At 36.4% G+C, this 22,016-nt stretch overlaps 1 protein-coding gene across 1 annotated transcript; it reads right to left on the bottom strand.

Moving 5' to 3' along the window:
• Nucleotides 1-192: 192 nt before the first annotated feature.
• Nucleotides 193-20,184, bottom strand: LOC113715006 (uncharacterized). Its single transcript, XM_027239155.2, has 17 exons — nt 19,759-20,184; nt 18,108-18,847; nt 13,973-15,651; nt 12,803-13,014; nt 11,983-12,658; nt 11,820-11,901; nt 10,928-10,975; nt 10,257-10,458; nt 6,791-7,348; nt 6,212-6,371; nt 6,053-6,114; nt 5,581-5,675; nt 4,744-4,857; nt 3,871-3,936; nt 3,369-3,466; nt 1,901-2,340; nt 193-1,400 (listed from the first exon to the last, which is right to left on the bottom strand). Exons 1-17 carry the CDS (start codon nt 20,084-20,086, stop codon nt 337-339), a joined length of 6,624 nt encoding a protein of 2,207 aa, XP_027094956.1. The 5' UTR covers nt 20,087-20,184; the 3' UTR covers nt 193-336.
• Nucleotides 20,185-22,016: the final 1,832 nt, after the last annotated feature.

Genomic DNA, 22,016 nt, shown 5'->3' with positions numbered 1-22,016 from the left:
TGTATTTAATGGACTTAAATTATGAAAACATAGTCAAATTGGTTTACTAAGTGAAGTGCATCATATTGGGGGGAAAAAAAGTCGTATTGATGCAATTGGACAATGCACGGGGTAAAATAAAAATTATGTATTTCTCACGGGTGCATGTTGTTATTAACCCATTACCAGATGCAGTAACTTCCGCGCAACCAGTCTCAAAACACCAGAATCAGTATGCTATTGTTCCTGTAAAATATGAAATTTTCCCTCACTAAAGAAAATTTTATCTTCTGTACAATTAACTATACAACGAGATCTTATATTAGTATCACAGAAAAGAGGGTATAGTTGTACGAATCAATTCATTACTCCAGAAAAATGCTTCCTCGTAGCTTGATCTTTTCGGTAATGGCTTCTTCCACCACCTCTCCTTCCTCTGCCCCTGAAGTTCCCCCTACCACCTCTTCCTGCACCTTCATTACTATCAGGTCCGACATCAGTTTCTTCATTAGACTCAGCCAACCTTCTAACTGCACCCAATGGAATATTCCCGCCACGTCCAAGACCAAGGATAGTTTCCTTCTGGACTTGACTGACTAGTTTGGCCTCATTATAATTAGCAACGGCGATAGAACCTTCCACTTTATAGCTGTAGTTCTTACCATCCTTGACATAAAACTGGGGCTTTTTACGAGAGTTCCATTTTGAGGTAGTGTTTGGAGCTGAGCTATCATTATCAGCCGCCCTTGCTTTTCCCTTATCAGAAGCTAATTTGTCACCCAAAATCTCAGTCTCCTCCAACCCTGAATCACCAACACTAAGGCCCAGATCATCAAAAGAATCATCATATTCATCTTCGTACTCTAGTTGTGAAACAAGAGCGGAAGTTTTTTCTATGTACTTCTCATCCCTGCAATCCAGGGTCTCCGTCTCCGGTAAGTCAGTAGCAGTCTTCCTGATATACCTTCCTATAGAAGATGAGGAAGATGAAATTGATGGACCCTCAGGTTGATAGGCTACAAGTTGACTCATGGGGGTTGCAGATTCTACCAGTTTACCTTTTCCCTTGCCCATCGTGCTTGCAGACACAGCTGATTTTCTTACTAGACTTTGCTCCAATGATATGTCCAGGGATTGAAGATCTTCATGAAGGGTTCCCTCCAGGATCCTCTGAATCACTTCTTCTGGATTGTGGTTATATACTTCAAGACAAGCAACTAAGAACCCTTTGCCATAGTCTGGGAACAAATCTTTTATTTGACTGATTTTTGACTCCAAAATTGCATTGTCTTCATCAGTCTGCACGCTACCAACTGTTCCTGAAGATGCTGTGTGCGATGCATCATTTGCATTGGTTTCCAGTGGATGCTTAAGGATACCAGAAAGAAACTGCTTCTGATCATCATCCAAAGACATCCATCCTGCAAAAGAAAGGGGAAAAAACAGTCGAAGTCTCAAAACATGCTGCGTTTGGTAAGACGTTTATGCACACTACCATGAAAAACAAGCATTGGAAACAACAAAATTGATATATTTCGTGAGAGACCTCCGGGAATTGCTTAATGATTTTCAAACACCAGCGGGGAGAGAGAGAGAGAGAGAGAGAGGGGCATGTTTATCTCTGTCTATGGTAAGGTCTTCCATGAAACTATGTCATCCTTCTCTGGGAATATAACAGACACTGCATTGCAACAATAATCTCTCACATGCATAAAACTGAATATGCTACATGTAACAGTATTAACTGTCAATTCCTAAAATTTTCCAAAAATCACCCTCTGACATGAAATCCTGAAACATATAGCTATATTTTTGTATATACCTTCTAGTGAGGTAACTCTTAATGTCATCTGATAATGTCTCATAACTCTAGAGGAAGCCAACCATCTAATCTAAAACCTCGTTACACATAGAATTGTACCTGTGTTTTGTAATAACACAACTCTGCTCATGATCTTGTGCTCCTTCTCAATATTTTGGAGAAAAGTTCCTCTTTTTTCTGCCTCAGTTATGCTTGAGAACTCTTGGCCAATATCTCTTAGTGTTTGTACCAAAATGTCTGTCCTTATGATAGGGTCATCCACATTTGCTGGAAACATCTTCATAGATGCCGGAAAAGGACAACTATTTTCAAATGCCTCATCACTTAAATAACAGAAATACAGTAGTTTCCAACCAAATTTTACTATTCTCGTTGACAACAACTTCAAACTGATTAAAATATCTGAAAGCATGTCACCAGATGTTTCCTGTATTGCGTCATCTCTTGAAGCCAAAATAATGTGAAAACCCCTCTGCAATGATGGCAGTAGTGAATCATGTAGTCTTGCAAGAGTAGTGAGCAGCTCCTCATTTCCATGGCTGTAGGGAGAAGGAAATTACATGACTTCTTAAAGCATGCAGATAGAAAAATTAGGCATAAAACTGCATCATGATTGAACCTATCAACAACTATTTTCTTCCTTGTTGATGACTACTGGTAATTTCCTTGGTTAAAAATGTGGGAGAAGGAATTTCCTTGGTAATTTCCTTGGTTAATTTCCATGGCTGTAGGGAGAAGGAATGGTTAATTTCCATGGCTGTAGGGAGAAGGAAATTACATGACTTCTTAAAGCATGCAGATAGAAAAATTAGGCATAAAACTGCATCATGATTGAACCTATCAACAACTATTTTCTTCCTTGTTGATGACTACTGGTAATTTCCTTGGTTAAAAATGTGGTTGACTCATTAATGCTCAACATAGATGGGGAATTTGAAACCAAGATAATTGGGGAATATGTGGGTTCACAATATTACTAAATTGCAATGAAGCACAACATTTTTTTTCTCATCCTCCTGCCATGTAACGTCATTCAGTAAATTCCTTTGTCTATGAAGAGCAAAAATGTAATGCATCTACTAGCAAAATGCTGAGGCAACTTTAAGCAAGCTTTAGTGGGGTCATTCTTATCATGTTCAAATTTGTTTCTAAAGCAGAATTGTCTCCTTGACTAGTTCATTCAGCCAGTTAGCTATATGGGTTACCCAAAAGTATCTCTCTGAAGTGTGAGCAGTCATTTGTGTAAAAATTTTCTGCCACTTAATAGAATGCCTAAAATACCCTTCTTCATCTCGATTTTAACTGACCTACTTCCCCTTCTCTGTCTTAATGATATTTAGAATAAGTTAAAAACTTCCTTCAAACTGCTAGCACAAAATAAAAAAAAAAATCTTTTTTCACACTTAACTAATAACATATACATCAAAAAATATGGACACACATTGAGTTTGCCAAAAACATTGGTTATTGTTATGATTGCATTAGCCTCGTACGTCTAATTGAAATGGAGTGCATCTACAATGTTTGAATGGTTGTACGAGGGGAACTTCCAGAGTGAATGCAATACCTCATATCAACAGGACAACAGAAGAAGACAGCTGCATACTTGTATGCAGCAACAAATGCATCCATATTGACAACTGCATCATTTATAAAATCCATAACCTGCAAATGATAGTAAGACAATGATGAACTATTAAAAAGTGGTGACAGATTGGTACTTCTAGAAAGTGAGGAGAAACAATGACAGCTTCAAAATAACCACCCATTTGAAGCAAACATACATTAGCTTTTGGTAACCAACTAAACCCTTTTAAGGACTGAGGATGGTCCTCATAGAATGGTAAGATGCTTTTTCTCTGAAAGCTCTGATGAAATTATTCTACAATCCCCAAGGGAAAAGGAGGAATTTCTCAGTGCTTCATTTGTTTTTGTTTTGGTTGTCAATGAGAAATTTTCTTCTTCTACTTGTACAGCAAAAAGGGTGTTGTTGGCAGGGGTAATGGGGAGTGGAGGGTATTGGAAGAGGACTACCCTAAAAATCTATGAAGAAATGAAGAAAAAGCTACCTCTAAGTAGTCTGCACGAAGCCGACTAACTGGTTGATCCTGTAAGTTACCTGTGGCAAAGAGGACCTGCAAATGGACATGCATCCGCATCAAATACATAGCATAACTCTTCAACACAAATTACTCACAAATCAGGTAAACAAGAAAAACTTTGCTAGAATAAAATTTTTCATTTTCTCCATCACATTGTACAGTCCTTCAACAACTTTGATTTAGGAAATAAACTTTAAAAATCCAATCCAGCTGGTTGCCTAGAATTCAGTAGAAAAAAAATTGAAGCACTTTGAGGACCAATAAGGGCATCTAATTGACACTTAAACTAACAATCCAAATGGGATTATCACCTTTAGATCCTAAACTTTCAGATACCAATTTTAACTCCACCAACTAATCACATTATACTAAACACTACCCAGCGCTGAAAAAAAATATAACATATGTATACAGATGAGAAATACATATGACTTCACCACTCTTATGAGAATCATAATTTTCTCCTGTCACCTAAAATGTCAACTAAATGCAGATGAAAATCATGATTCACCATACACTATGTGCATGTGGCAATGGGCATATGTTGTGCGTTTGCACAACCATGCCCGGCCATGAGCAAGTATACAACAGGCACATCATATAAGATGCTTTTGCTAAATGTAATGTTCATAACCAATAAAGAACCATGCAAAGATGGAGAAAAATTAAACCAGGTCCTGGGAAAAAACATCTGTTATAAGTCTAAGCTCACCAAAAAGCAGATTGAAAAAATTTAATGAAAATGTTTTGTCATAATAATATCATAAAAAATGTATTGTTCTTAGCATCTACTCCACCTTCCAGGAAACATATAAACGCAAACAGAAGAAGAAAGACCACCTCTAAAGATGAGCTACAACGTTGATACATTGTCTGGATGAGGGTCAGAAAATGTGACAAAACTGCTGTAAACTTATCATGCATCCACCACTGAGCTTTTATTGCATTCACAACCTGAGGAACATCATTAAACACAGCAACATGAGAGAGGAAATAGGGAAAGAGCTACCAACTCATACACCACAGGCCTTTTTCAACATGTTTGCAGGCACAACATTAGTTGTAAGATTTTAATATCAATATACCGAAAACTCATTGATGCAAGATGCAAATAACAAACTAAAACCAGAAATTCAACCAGCAAATGTGTTTTTTTACAGAAAAAAACCAATAAATTCAGCTAATGATATTATAGGGAAATCTAATTAAAACGATATGACAGGCTGAGTATTTGAACAAACACTGCATACAGCATGGTACAGATTAAAAAGACATTTTCAGCAAGGAAGAAATAGCATATAGCTAACCAGCAAAACAAATGAGGGTAGCCCAGAAACCAATAAACAAAAAACACAGTAACTAGAGTCCAATTACAAAGAATGACATTAGGCATGCTTTATGCTAAATGATGATGATGACACAGAGATACAGAACCATTAAAAGCATCCAATATCATGTAAATAAATACCCAAAACACAAAAATGCTTCATAAGAAAAAAAAAACCCAGCAGTTTTCCAAATTTGGCAAAACCAGAAGAGAAGAAGAAGAAGACTGAGTTGGGGTCCCATGAACAATTCAGAACGATTTATAGCCTGCATGATGTAACAGACAGAAGCACAATAGCAAAGGATTGTGAAGAAACAAAATTGTATACCAGTTTAATCCCACACACTTACCAATAATCTGGTAAGATCTTCATTCTCATGACCATATATGGCACAGATATCTAGTAACTTTGGCAAGTCAAGCAACTTCTTGTCCTGCAGAAGAACTACAAATGGAATTAGTGAACAAAGTGCATTCCAAAGAAGTCCAGCATATGTCAAAATATAAAACTACTACTTGAAAACTCTGCAGCTCAGTGTTTTCAGTGCCTATATAGCACATTTATATATCTCAACAACCAATGGAGAACAAATCACAAACAGGGGGAAAAATACCAAGACATGCTCTCTTAACTACCAAATAGCGTGTGATGCATTGGAAGGCAAAAGAATCTACCTTCCAGTATGCATATAGAACAGCATGCTATAATTATTTTTTTTTGGGGAGGGGGGGGTGGGTTTTCTCTAAGTCACCAGCAGCACATTCGTATCCAACAACTAGGGCAACATATCATTTGCAAATGCTTCTTACAGAACCACATACCTGCATGATCTTTTGAACTGAGACTATCAGCTGTCTTAGCACCAGGATCCCGATTTGAAGATCTGGATGGTACGATATCCGAATCAATCAAATCTAAAAATCTCCACCTCACAGAATGAAACCTATCATAGAAATTTAACTACAGCATTCAAAACTCACATTCTATACAAGACCATAAATACACGGCGACACAGCTCAAACTCCCCAACAATGACTCCAGCGACTATACCCTTGGCTCCACGATATGGGAAATCATACCATCTGCTCTTGTACTTCAAGAAGCTTTCTAGAAAAGCATGCAGAGAGGTGTCGCTGGCCACTGTGAAAAACAAAAAGGAAAGGGGTCAACATCATTACGAGCACGCTTAGCATAAGTAATTATTCATATGTGGCATGCCAATAATTTCTAGTTATATGACTAATATACTAATTCCATAACAAATTCCAACAGCATTTCACAATTCCTTGACCTTATTGCTGAAAATACTCTTTCAATTGGCATTGTAATTTGTCAAAAATGTACAAAGCTAAACCTTGAAAGAAGATTGAATTTGTCACTATTAGCACAAAGGGAACCCTGCCGGCTCCTTCATTCTAAGGCAATAGTTTTTCATCCTACATATTTATCACCATTTAATAAGACTCTTCTCAATTCAAAATGAACTAATTAAAAAAAAATGCAAACTGTTTACTAGCAGAAAACAAAAAAAATTTTTTGAAGAAAGACAAAATGGTAACCTTCTTTCCAAAAATCTCTGGGCTTCAATTTGAGCAACCGAGACAACTCCCTGTTCAGAAGATCCACCACCCGCTGAGACTCCACAGGGTCCACTCCACCCTCATCAGCCCCTAGCCCAGATGCCACCGCCTCATCTTGGGGCAAGTAATTAACATAATTGCCAGTCTGAATTCCAGTAGTACTATTATCAGAAACCCAGTTCCCATTCTCCCCCATCTTAACCTTACTATTCCCAGAAGCCGCCGTTGCACCGCCACCTCCACTTCGGCCGGCAGCAGCGGCGCTGGATGTTGCATCGGATTGGCGGGAAAAGGATTGTCTTAAAGAATTGGAGAAGGTTTGATCTGCAGATGATTCTTTCTTAGGAATAAATTGCTTTTGAGTTTTATGAAATCCCTTTTTGTTACTTTCATTCCTGTAATTCTGATTGCCGAATCTATTCGACATTTTTGTGAGCAAATTCAGAGAAAGGGGAGACAGCAGAGAAGGGATTCGGTACTGAATACTCGCAGTCGCCAGCAACATATATATAAGTAGCAGTCGCCACCTTGACCAATCTACAAATAAAAAAGGGGCTAATTTTAGAAACCTCCCTTGAATTTCTAACAATTTCACTGAGCTCCTTGAGGTTTTCAATATTACACTTACTTCCCTTAATGATACACAATGACTATAATAACCTTCATAATTTTTCAAAAGACAAGCCATTGATAAAAAAGGAAAAAGATAACAGAAAAAGGATAATGAAAAAAGGAAAACAATTCTTTTTGACCGAGCCATATATTGTGGCCAAACTATTTTAACCATAACCATTAAATTATAACATTCTATCACTCAAGTATGCTAATCAAGATAGATGTTTCCTTCCTTTCTATCACTCAAATATGTTACCGTTGTTGATGATGATGGAAGCAATCATCACTATCAACAACTCAATTGTTCATATCATTGAGCACAAAAAAACTACTGGATTACAGAAAAGTAAAATTTGATAAATTGTACTAAAACTACTATCCCAAACTTGCACTTTGTTGATGTTTTGCCTAGTTTCTCTTAATAGACATCAAACTTGTTCTCAATAAAATTATGTCAATTTAGAAGAAAAAAAAAATGTGGGTTGATTTAGAATGACCAACCCAAATGTTGAAAGTATGGGTTAGAATGATTTTGGTAACTGAGGGCTTGGCCGTTTGAGTGAAAAAAAGGTAAGAATTGTGAGTTTTATGACTAATGATTTGGTAAGCAATATATGAAAGAAACCTATAAAGAGGTAAAAATTATGAAGGTAAGAATTACGAAGGTGGATTTTGACATCTAAGACAAAGAGTTTGTTCACAAGAAGAAAAAGTGATAAGAGTTTGAAAATTTGGGTGGATGTAGAAAACCATAGGGATGGAAAATATCAAAATATTGGCTAAATAATAAAACTCATAATTTTGGTAGTATACAAGTGTATTATTGACTTTTTAAAAATTTTAATGATTATTCATATTAAGGAAATTTAGATGAGGCAATTTTGGGCGTTCATATACTTTTTTGGTTTTACATCATCAAGGTGAAACCCAAACCTATGTTTTAGGAGAGGTATGTGTAATTTTCAAAACGTGAGGAGAGCTATTTGAAATTACTAAATTATCCCATAAAAAAAATAAAAAGTCCCCTGAACAACTTTTTTTCTTGTTTTATTTTAGTTTTTCTGAAAACTTACAAAAAATAATAAGTTCTCCAAAAAAAATATTTTGTTTAATTTTTGTAGAGATTGTCTAACTAGTGCCCATTAAATACTCATTAAAACGGATTTTAGGTATTCATATTTTAGAAAAATAATGTTAACTAGAGAAAGCATGTTCATATTTTTGGAAAGTAATGCTAATGAGGAAAAACATACAAATGCAACAAAAGATAAGTGTGATCTAAGTGTACTAATGAGTGTGCTCTTGAGCACCCAATAAAAAAAAAAAACCATTTTTATATGAAGGTTAAGAATGTGTGTGAGTTTGGCTTAGTTATTATTCCATTTAACATAAAATACAACATTACTACATGAGAAACTAACTTGATCTTGATTGATAGTGAATTTGTTTAGTTTATTCACGCAAGACTTTTGATGAAACTTAGATTGTATTTCATCATATGGACCAAATTTTACTAGAATTTAAACATATTGGATTTGCACTTGTTTCTCAAACTTTTTTGTAATTTAAAAAGGTAAACTTTGGAAGTTCGCTCTAGTCCTATTTTTTACCTGGAAATTAGTGCAGGAGAGAGATGGCTTTTGAAACCCCTAAAAAAAAAAAAAGGTGGATTGACAAAGGAGTGGGTACCGCATGCAATTTTTTTTTTCTTTTTTTTCTTTTGGTAGGAGCATATAAGGGCCTTTGGTAAGAACAAAGTACACCGTCATGAGCGTGATCATAATACCTTTTCCTGGAATTTGTGCAGAAATTTTAAAATTATCTTGATTTTCCTTCAACATTTTTAATTTTACAATTACCTTTGAAATGGCAAAAATGATAGAGAGGCCAATTAACCATAAAAGCTACTACTTATTAGCCAATTGTTACTCCAACGCTGCTTCAAATCCTAGGTTCAGGTTGACGTCCAAAAGAGGTTATAAACAAAGACTGTGGAACCGTATTTTTAACATTAATGGGGTACTTTCACTATACCTACACGTACCGAGAACAAATTCTCAACAACCAATTACAGTAGAGTGAGGATAACTTGGTTGACAACCTGATTCTTGCGGTAGCAATAAAATTTCAATCATTTCATCCAAATTTTAAAGTTTGAGGGAACTACAGGAAGCATTCACAAAACCTACTTAATTCTGTGACACCTTTTATCATTTTCGCAGCACAAGACTATGAGATCAATCAATTATTCGCTAACGTGGAATCTATGCTGGCATACTGGCACAGGGGAAAGAAATCTAAAGCGGAACCTTTGTGGCTGAGCATATCACAAAGCTAAAGATGGAAAAATTAGTCATCCTCATCAGTCATCCTGTGGATGATACACATTCATATACAGACTTCTACAAACTTAAAACAAGATGTTTAAAGTTTAATAACATCTCCTTGAGCTGCTTTCCCATCCAAACTCCGAAGAGATTAGCTATGAACCAGCAAAGTTAAGCTTGGATAAGATAACATATATGAACACTTTGGAACATAAGATTTTATATCTAGCAATGCACCAAAAATAGGCAACCTTTATCAACATCAGACTAATTAATGCTTACAAATTCATGAAGATATTACCTAGCAAAGGAGTTCATCCAGACTATCAGAAATTTATGCTGATTTACAGGGTATTGAATGAAACTACGATATTTCATGCAAAAGTTAATCAATGCCAAAATTCTTGGAGAATTCAGGCATCTGAAATATACTAGTAAGAAACATGTCACCTAATAGAAGTCAATCTTCCTTTTCCTTCCTTACCTCCACCACTCAACAGGTCAAACCCATTCAAAGTTTGTTTCTTTAGGCAAGACCAAACCAAGAAGGCAAAGTGAGGGATTAGGAGCAATAGATAGCATGGAACACACATCGGGTGAATACGGAAGAATGAAAAGAAGCCTTGCCCACATGGATTTCATGGCTGGGATTTTGATTACTCCTGCACATTGCCTTTGTTGCAAGTATACTACAAAATCTTGAAACTGCACAAGAATACAAGTATTCGTGAGACCAGACAGAATAGTACCCTTATAGTAGTCAATGAATTTACATTTAGTTAGTCAAATTTCACCAGAAATCAAATCCACGAAGGTATTTGACACAATAGCATAAAGCTTCTGCAAAATGAGAATCTCATCTTGCATCAAGATGCAGTATCATCAGCTAAGCATAAATTGGAGGAGATGATGCCACCAAATAAGAGGCATGTGCAAGCACGAAGAGTTTTCAGTGAATCCCATTAATACCTTGCCACATTGAGAACTTTACGGGTTGTCTAATTCCACTAACTATTTAGAAAGCTAAAATCAAGAAAGTTACCATAAGCAAGGGGGTTAAAAAATATAAGGGTATGCATTTACGATAAATCATGGTAAATTGTGTACAAATCATTGCTCCCGTGTACCTGGTTTAAACATCCATATTTTAAAAAGCAGAGAAGGATAAACTTACACCCTTATTGTCGTCCTGAGAGGAGGGAAGCAACCAGCATATTTCTCTCTGCATCACATTTATAAAATATAGTACTGTTACATTTCACACCAGCTTAAATAATCAAGATATCCAGGATAAAGGATGAAAGAAACAAAGACTTCGAATAACTGAAATCATAGAAATAGCCAAAAACTTGCCTTGTGCAGATCTCATGGGATAAGATACATATTTGCAAGAGGATGTATAGAGAAGCAAATATAAAATGGGGAACACAATTCAAGTCTCTTGGAGGAAAGGAAGGAGAGCTGAGAAGGCCATTATATAAAATTAAGTCATGTTACAACTCCAGTTAACTCGGCTTTGTAAAGCTAGTTTGTGAAGTAACTAATGACGGAAAAAGAAATAGAAAAAAGAAAAAAGAGTTTTTACCCATAATCCAAAATCTTATGACCTACACTAATTTGAATCAGCTCAAAAAATTTCAGATAAGATGACGTGATTAGGCATGCGCAGCCTTATTTCCATCAACTAACCATTAGAAGGAAACAAAATAAAAGTGATAACAATTAGAAAGGAAACTCCAGATAATTCCTGAACATTTAAAAAAATTAGTTTTAGAAACAAAAGCAAACAAAAGTACCAGCCTCATCCGTGATCTTCTAGCAGTCAGACAAAAAGATTTCAATACACTTAAAACACTTATATCTGCCAAACAAATTGAAACTACCTACTTTTGATGCCCGGCTAACATACAAGACCAAGACAAAGCTTAGGAACTGAGATATTGTAGAAGGCAGTAGCGCTACCACAATGTATGTGTGTTTATGGGTGCGCCAGTGTGTGTGTGAGAGAGATAGAGAGAGGGAGGGAGGGAGAGAGAAGAAATTGAATAGCGTGTTCAACAACTCACTCTGTGTGGCGGAGTATTGGAAAATGTTGTTTTGACATGCCGGAAATCAGTGCGCTTTGTCATATCTAATTTAATAGGCCATCTGGACAGACAGCAATAAGAAAGTTTCAGAAGTCTTTCAAATTCAATTTACCAAATAATCAAGTGGGAATTAGATATGTACTCTGTTGGCTCCACCATCCCATCTGAATACTTGCAAATATCAGAATCAACTCTCTGTGCATAAATTGTACAGTAATGTATACCACTTTTGCTCAAGGTTCCCTGCCACTTGTGTTGTACATTAGACTGCTTACTATATTCTGAACTAGAAGATACTGAAGGTGGAAGTGGAGGTGGAGAAGTAGGCGGAGGAGGAGCGACAGGTGGCTGAGAATAAGGGGGTGGAGGTGGGGGTGGAGGCTGGGATGGAGGTAATGGAGGCTGGACATCGGGTTGAGAAGGGGGTAAGGGAGCTATGAGGGGAGGTGGTGTAACTGCAGGAACAGAAAACATCTGATCAAATGAAGGCATTGAGTTTCCATGAAATTGAGCTAACGGAGTCACAGAAGCTGGTATAAATGGTGGTGGAATTGGATTGCGATGAACATTCGGCATTACACGAGGTGAAATTGGATTTATAGGCATATGGTTGTTCAAACCACGCACATCCCATGAACTATTTGGTGGAAAATTAAGAGGTCGGAAATAAGGCGCTTGAACTGGTAGTGGTGGTGCAATAGAAGGCCCAACAGTTGGTGCAGATATATGCGGAATGCTTCGTGGTCCAGAATGCAGCTCTGCTTCTGGCTTTCTGTACATCCACATCTGTTCAGCAGAACTTGAAACAACATGACCCCCTGAGCATGAACAAGAAAAACATAAACACTGAAAATATTTTACTCTTCTCCAGCATACGAAGGAAAATAAAGGATTACATGTAGTTTTTGTTCAATATATGCAACCATCCTCTGCACATAAACTTATAAGATAACAAAAACTACCTCCATGAGAAGGATCCACAAACAATGCTTCAGGAGTTATTGACCGAACTTCATGCCTGCCAGAATGACCAACATGGGCCCAGTTTGACTGAAATGCATGTCCACCTTGCCTCATGACTCCATGATTTTCTGGCTTTAGTCTGGGTGATGTAAGCTCCAGAGCATTGCCATCAGGCTTTACCAGGAGCTGGGTCTGGAGCTTTCCAAGATGACTGTTGAAAACATTAGGACATACTTCTGTTAGGACTGTAGTAGTTGACACCATACATATATGATGGAAGGAAGAAAGAATAAGTAGAAGATAATCTGTTCGCGCCCAATATTATAACAACAGGACCGATATCTTATTACTTGACAAAGCCAGAGAAAGGGGTTGGAGTTAACTTTTCTGTCGCTTTTTGTATTTCCTTTAGCCTCACACTAATGGGTAAAATGGTGCCACCACTTGAAAAAGTTTAGCCTCACTGTCCATTTGTTTCTTTTCCTCGATTAATTCCCTACATTTGCACAACTTTGAGTGCACCTATACCACTAGTTTTATACAAAGCATGAACTATAGTATGATGCTTTAGGCTAATCAAAATATGAGTCTAGCAACTGCTTCATGCTGAAAGGCAACGGCACCCATGAGTTTCAGAAAACATGAATTTATTTCCTTCAGTCCTCAAATTAAAGCATGAAAGGATGAGATGCCTCCAACAAATGCATAGATATGTCAAGGAAAAATGAAGTGCCACCCAATTAATTTGCACATGCCTGCTATTCTTCATTTTTTATGGTGACCAATTATAAAATCTAATCTAAAAGAGCTCGTTTCAACATCCCTATGCAATCAATAAAATGTGCCTCACTGCACCAGCAAAACTGAGGCTATGTTTTTTTTTCCTTTTGTTCCTTCATTTTCTAACCGAAAACCATTAAACCAATTCTTGAAAGTCTCAAAACCAACTGATAACATGTTGTAGGACACGGTTTGCTCAATAAAATCAGCATTACAAATAAGATGCCTCTTATTTTAAGATTGTCTTTCTTTGTATTAACCCAAAAAAGTATAAAGTGAATGAGCTATACCCCTAAAACTCTAGTTTCAAGGATAAAGCAGAAACAGAAATTATCAATCAACAGAAAAGGAAAATGATTGAAACAAAGAAGCATCAGCAGTAATTTAACCTGAATTCAATTTGGAAGAATATCTCTGGACAATCACGAAGAGTGCTTAGAAGAGTTCTTGCTGTTTCTATGCTGTTGCATTCAACAAACCAACAGGAACCTGTAGATATATTTTGTCTTGTCAACCTGACAATAGATCCAACATTGTTGATCGCAACATTACAAAGGGCCAATACTTCATCATCAGTGAGAAAAATGGGGTTCATTTGGGGGATATTAATCCAGAGAATATTCGTTGGTAATTGTTCTTTTGTGGAAGCAATGTGATGATTTCCAGATAAATGAGTGTCAGGATGAGCCAGGTTTTGAGGAATATTATACTTCATTCGTAACTGCGAAACCATAGAAGACAAACGTGATACCCTGGGCAAATAACCATCAGATGGCTTTTCGGACGGTGCTTGAGCATCAATTACATTATTACCATAATACTTATTTCCTTCGAAATGCATCACATCAGCAGGACCTCCATGTGACTGCGGAAGAGTGATACCACTTTCCTTGCGCCACTTTCTCAGATGAGCCATGGCAATAGTAGCTTCATCATGTGTATCAAATTCCATCAGCAATGCACCTTCACCAATAAGATCAGTTGCCATGCGAGGTCCCTTATGGAGTACTTTGTTGACTTCATTCATTACCTCATCCCTGACCCATCGGTTTGAAACATGACCAACGTAAACATGGCAAGTTGAACCAACAGCAACCCCATTTATATCCCCCCTAGTTCCAGACCCTGTATCTGAAAACTTTATCTGAAGACTAGCACCCCAAGTTGAACGTCCTCGCATATTCTCCCTGGCTTTGAAAGCATCAAGAATGTTTCTGTACTCTATTAAGGCAAATCCTTTGAATGGAGAATAGATGAACTGGTCTATGGGGCCAAACTTCTCAAACTGAGACCTTACAAGCCCTTCAGATGCATCAGGACCTAAAGGACCCAACCAAAGCTGTTTAGAAGCTGCAAAAACATCCATGGCTGCCGGGTCACCATCAGAGTACCAAACCACTTTACTCATTGAAGGATTTCCCAGTGACAAAGGATTCTTAGGTGAATCAAAAGAACAACTCATGGCTTCACTGACAGACCTCAAGATAGGAGAAGAGACGTCCATGCTCAAAACTTGACTTTTCTCTCTTTGGACACCATGGAGTGAACTCCTTGAGCCCCCCGGTGTTCTTGTGATAGGCGAGGGAATATGTCGGTTCAACAAGTCTCTTGGAACAGAAGACCTAGAATGGGATGAATCTCCTGGGCCCCCAAAATCAAAGTCCATGGACCTTGACCCTCCACTATCAATGGAGGGACTTGCACTTGAATGGTAATCGACTGAGCTGCTTCTTTTCAAATGTGAGCTGGAAAATCTGCTAGTCATGTTGTCTGCACAAGGTTTATCATAAATTATCGAAGTAAAATCTTTCCCACTAACTTCAGATGATGATTCTGGTTGACTATGTTCCCTAGAAACCAAGTACTGACTAACATACTTGGATTGGCTACATTCACTCTCGTTATCATCGGCTTGGGTTTCTTCTCTATTTACTTGTTCTGTGAAAGATTCAAATATTCCATCCAAAAGAGAAGTAATTTTTGAAACAATCTCTGAAGCTACTGATGCACGTAACTTTCTGTACCTAGAGAAAATCCAACTTTTCAGGGATGAGTCTTTCCCAAGAACCTGCACAGAAAACGTCGGAAACAGGACATGAGAAGGAGAACCATAGACTGACAACACAGTCGCAGTTATCATTGTGGCATTCTAATTTGACTTTTTTTTAAAAAAAAAAAAAAGGATTCCACCAGTTGCATTTGATGAGGATGTGTGTAAAGACTAGATCAATCATTTCATGGATGGTCATAAACTGAAGACCAAAACATGAGGAGATATTTTGATTTACCAACCATCTGACAATATAACTTGGCAATTCAATTGGGGAACAAAGAATACACAACAAGAACAAGAAGTGTAAAAAATTAAAAATAAATAAATAGACAGGCACATGGTAGAAGTTTATATCAACAAATTAGGTCAAAGATGCATAACTTAATATTCTCTATATCACAAAAAAATAAATAAAAGAGTGTCTGCTGGGAATAGTTATCAGGGTGATTGTCTAATACAATACCAGAACAGTTGCCTAGGGACAAATGATAAGATCAACATCATCTACTAAAGTGTTGAATCTAATTTGGTCCATCATTAAGTAGGAGAATAACTGCACTGCTATGAATTTTATATGATATTCACCCTCTATCTGCATCAATTGCTATTTTTTTGTAATCTTCCACCACAGCCACCACATACTATTTCCATACTATCTGCATCGAATTCTAGCTATTTAATAGGAGGATCAGCAACAAAATCAGCACAATCAATGAAATATAGTAAAATTAAAAACTGACAGATAAAACATGGCAAGTCAAGAAGTATAGGTACAGCAACAAATGACACTGGCAGCAAAATTCAATGGCAGCAACAGATGACAATGGCAGAAAAATTTTAAGACAAACGAATGGCCACAAAGTCATCAGTATCAAAGACAAACACAACGGCAAGGAAGATAGAAAGCACGTAGACACATCTCAAAGACATCTGTACAACTACTACCATAGCACATGCAGCCCATTTGTGTCCAAAAATCATGATTTTCAGATTTCAATATTGAAGTGTAATTGTTTCTGTGCTAAGTCATAGAGTTATTCGATGAATCATTATACATGTATATTGTAATAAATCCCAACTATAAATAGGGGACTCCAATGTATCATAGATACAAGTTTTTTCCTTATCAATAAAATTCACCTTCCTTTTCTTTCCAAACAACTTCATTAGTATAGTTTACAATTCACTCAAAGATCCTGTACATAACCAAGCAAAATCTGAATATTGCTCCTGTCAGGTATAAAGCTGCGTACTTAACTGTTGTAAGTTTTTTTTTTAGCTTTTGTTTATTACGAATTCCTGAAAACCAAGCAAAATCTGAATATTGCTCCTGTCAGGTATAAAGCTGCGTACTTAACTGTTGTAAGTTTTTTTTTTTAGCTTTTGTTTATTACGAATTCCTGAACTCGTGTCCTGGTTGTAGCTCTGAACTTGTATTGACAATACTCTGGAGTCCCTTATTTATAGTTGGGACTTGCTACAACATGTACAATCTACGGGTCATGTCATTTGATGATTCATCCAAAAATTCTATGACTAAGTAAAGAAACAATTAAAGTAAAGCATTAAAGTTCAAAAACCATGACTCTTGAACACACATGGGCTGCATGTGATACAAATGTAACTGTGTTGATGTCTTCAGATGTCTCCACATGCTTTCCATCTTCCATGTATCTGAATTTGCCTTTGATACTGATGACTTTGAGGCCATTCATTTGCCATGAATTTCTTCTGCCATTGTCATCTGTTGCTGTTTTATTTGTCAGTTTTTCAGTTTTATTATTTTTTCTTCGATTGTGCAGATTTTGTTGTTGATCCTCCTCTTTTCTGCACCTCAGATAGACCATAACCAACACACAAAGGCTCCATCCATGTAGTTTTCAAATAAAATGATAATAACGAAGATATTCAGGTACAGTTTCCAGAATTTTTTCCTTTTGGGCTATATGATAAGCCAACATTGATACTTCAACTACCAAAATAAGTAAAGAATAAAATATTCAAACAGAATACAGCTCTTGGAAGTTCGTCAAACTAGCCTTTCACATAGATTTCAGAGCACCTGAAACCAAGCCTGAAAGTCCTCTTGATATTGTCTTATATAAATCTTTCAATACCTTGAAGGTGCAAGTCTGTCAAGTAATTATAGCCCTGAAACTAGTGGTGACTTTGCTTGGATAACCAATGCAAAAGGGTAATTTTATATCTCCAGAATCAGGAATAGATATGGAAAGCCATCCATAGATTCTAATGGGCACGTTCCATCCCCTGCTCTTTCCCTACCAATCCTAACGAATATGGATACAAACAATATCTATCTTGATCTCAGGTTGTAAAAAGGCTTCAATGTTGTTCACAGACATGACTCGAGCAAATCTAAGTTTTGCACAAAAGGGGGAAAAGAGAACATACCAGAATTCAACATAATATTGGTACCAAATCAACAATCTAAAGCAACACTAAAAACTCACCAGGCTTAGTATGCAGTTCCTGGAAACTGCAGAAACATTTCCGGGAACAAGGTTGCTTTCTAAGTGTCGATAGGCACCAACATTGTTGCCTTGACAAATTTTTCCCATGGAACTTAGAGATGGCTTTTCATCATCACTTTCATGAGTCAAATTATAAGAAACAGCATCATCAAGCCTGTTTGTCAGTTGACGAAGAAAGTAATGTCCTCCCATGTTTGTCGCATCTGTCGCAGTAGAGTCGAAGAGCTCAAAGCATGCTGAAAGTGAATGTTTTGGGCAACTAAAGAATAACCTGAGGAAACTTACAGCACGAAATTTAAGTAATTTCAACAATTTTGAATCTCCTTCATCCAAAAACTTTTCCTTGAACTCAGAAGTGAATTCTTTGGCATCTTGGATCATTAGAGATTCCTTGTCAATAATTTGAAAAATATCCTTCCCCTCAAAAGAAGATATGAAGAAGGTAAACACACTCAGAAAAACTGCCGAACAAATGCCTTGAATAACCGATGATGTTGGTGCTTCCTTTGCAGCAGCTCCGCAGATATCAACCAGACCAAAAATACATGCTTCGGCAGTTTCAAATGCAACACCGTCAAAATCCTCCCCATTGCTTATCAATGCCAAGCTGCAGTTGTGCATATTAATAACAACCTTTACTGCTGCTTCAAGTGCAGTAGGACAATATGATGCATATCTGGGAATCAAATCAGCTACTATACGTTGTACACTTGTACAGCCTGAAAGTCAGCATTAATAATTCACAAAGTTAATGTAAACTACCTTCCTGCCAAAACCTCACAGAGAAATGTACTTTTTTTTTGTTTGGTAGGACTCAACTAAAAACATAAGAGCAACTTTGATGTTAGACCATCATGCATATACATTTAAATGCTGCACATATTCAGCCACTTTATTGTTAGACCACTTGGCATGATATTGAACTCTGCTACTTAGCTCAATAAGAGCTTATTCTGAAACACTGATCAAGCTACTTGCCTCTGCAACAGCTTATTCGGGATTGCTTTGTCAAGCAATGAAAACCACGCTCAAGCAAATTTATTTACTTCTCAAGCTGAGGGAGACTGATAGGCATGCTACTCAAATATTATTACGAGCCAATCAAGCTATTCGTGCTATACTCCTGCTTGACTCAATAAAAACTCATTTTAACCAGCTGAAAAAGTAACGAATCTAAGCTCAAACACAACTTTGAGCTCGTCAAAAGAATTAAAAAAAAAAAAGAAGCATAAACATATAGTGTTGGTTTGAATTAGGCTGGTTTTGCCTAAGCGGAGCCTAAAGTGAAAATTAGCTTGAGTCATATGAGGTTAAGTAGGATTTCATTTTCAACACCTCTCTCACCACTTCTACCACATTTTTTCCTCAGTTCTTACAATTCCTTCTATGTTCCAACGCTTAACAAATCGAACCTTCAGGAGATAATAAATGAAATTTAACTCAATGCGAAATTGGCTCCGGTTATTCCAAATACAAAATACCCTAAACTTAGTTAGCCTAAATTCCTTTCCAATCTAACATCCGCGTTTAAAACCGAACAAGAAAATTAGCAAACAGAAACTTAGGTATAAAAACGTAAAGTTCTCAAAATAAGAGGGGCTAAACAGTAATGATCAACTTTATTCCTAACCTCGGGAAGCAGTGATGAGATACAGATAAGCTTGTTCTAGTTCGGGCAAGTGACGGGGCTCCTGCTCCTCTTGGGCGATGCAGCATTTGATTTGCTTGAGGCAATTGTAGACTTTACGAATTTCTTCGAGGTTTCCTTGTCTTCGGAAAATTTCTTCCTGCGTTAGAGGCTGAGCTGGCGGCGTTCCTGGCGGTGGCGGATGTTGTTGTTGTGATGGTGCTGGTAGTGACGGTGGTGCAGATGGAGGTGGAGGTGGAGGTGATGGTGATGATTGTTTAAATTGTTCGAATATCTTCCGCTTCTTCAGCGGCTGCTCCGCCGAAGTCATGGTGGCGCAGAATGAATGAGAGAGAGAAAAAGAGAGAGAGAGAGAGAGAGAGAGCTTGGCCTGCTATTAGAAGATTAATACGGGTTCTGGACTTGGGGCTCCGAATCTAAGATTATCACCAAATTAATTGGAATATTTGGAATAAGGATTATCGTCAACAATAAATTATTTAAAATATTATTTGAAATAATTACTATAATGATTGTTGTGATGTAATGTATAAAAAATAAAAAATTGATTGAAAAGATTAAAAAAAATAATTTATAAGATATGCTTATGATTCATACAATTAATTTTTGAACAAATAAGTACTATACAAATACAATTTGTAGACAAATAGTTTTTTCCTTTGTAAATCAATTTACTTCTTTACCCTTATTGCCATACTGAATCATATATACTGATTGTGCATTTGTACTTGTATGTCAAGTAATAATTATCAAGTAATAAATATTTATCATTCTCTGCAAGTATACAAGTCGATACGAGTTATGATCGATTCTATAAGGAACAATTGCAGTTATTAAATCTTGTAAACTTACTCTTTTACTATCTGAACAACTAAAAATTAGGTAAAAGTTATACAAGAAAGTATACTTGATGAGATGAAAAGAAACAACAATTGAGGATCAATAAAAGACACTTCCTAAGGTTTTTGACTCCTCTGTTTGCTCTAGATTCGAATTGATTAAGTTGATTGAAACTATTAACTAATATTTTACCAAGGAGTAATGTTCTAGTGTATTTTAAACCCAATTTCACCGGTGAATCAAGTATGCATATATCTATCACTTACCCATTTTCATGGTTGAATAATTAGATACAAGATCGTTAAGATGTGTGAAATTACTTTTTAAAAATCTACCTAAATGTATCTCTACTTTCATAAGTATACTCTTTAGGGTTTATGAATCCAAATCTATTATTGAAAATAATTTTCATTGCTCCTAACAATACATTAGATGGTTTGCAATTAGCGATCAAGTAATCACAAATATAAAACATGAATACATGAAATAACAAGTGCAATAATTAGCAACAATCAACCATAATCATTGCAAATCCTGATACAAATACATCCATCTCAATTTTATGAGAAAGTAGTTTAGCTATGAATAGATTTAAGCAAGTACAAGCATTTATTTCTCTTGCAACAAGATAATAAATGAATGTAAAGAAGTAAAGAGTTAAAAATGAAGAGCTCTTATTTCAAATGTAGTGATAAAGCTCCTCCATGCTCCTCTTACTACTCTGTCTTCAAATCTTTCAAGTACGATAGAATTTCTACTACAAATCTTGCTATGAAAATGTTGGAAAATTTCCTAAATCTCTAGGTGTTTTTATACAAAAAAGTTTAGCTACTTTGCTCCTAATTGCTCTCAAGAGTCAATAAAAAGATGTCTAAGAGTTTCCCAATTTGTTGTAGAAGTTAGTACATACAGATGGTCAAAAAGAAGTGAGAAAAGTGTGCAAGTGGATAAACAAGCTGCACCAATTAACACAAGGATCCGCGAGATGATTAGGCCTGTCAATTGGGTCTAATGAGCCGAACTTTCATAGGTTCGAATTCAACTCATTTAATTTGTAACATCTTCGGGTTTCAGGCTATAAGTTTCGGGTTAATAAATATGAAACTCATACTCAACTCACGTAATAATCGGGTTGTGAGCCTTATTCGGGTTTAACCTAAATTCACTTATTACTTCTTAATTTTCTTAATATAATTACTATAATTATTAAGTTGTAAAACTAATTTAACATTTACAGGACTACAATATTAAAACTAAACAAGAACAAATAATAATTCTTAAAAAGTATATAAACCAAAAAAATTTCAACAATATTTATATTTAATTTGTTCAAAATACATGAAAAATAGTAATAAAACATGCGGTCATAAACCAATACATCTTCAAAAGTTGAAACTTTT

This window comes from Coffea arabica, chromosome 10c, assembly GCF_036785885.1.
Source record: "Coffea arabica cultivar ET-39 chromosome 10c, Coffea Arabica ET-39 HiFi, whole genome shotgun sequence".
NCBI lineage: Eukaryota > Viridiplantae > Streptophyta > Magnoliopsida > Gentianales > Rubiaceae > Coffea > Coffea arabica.
This window is presented reverse-complemented; position numbering and strand designations above follow the sequence as displayed.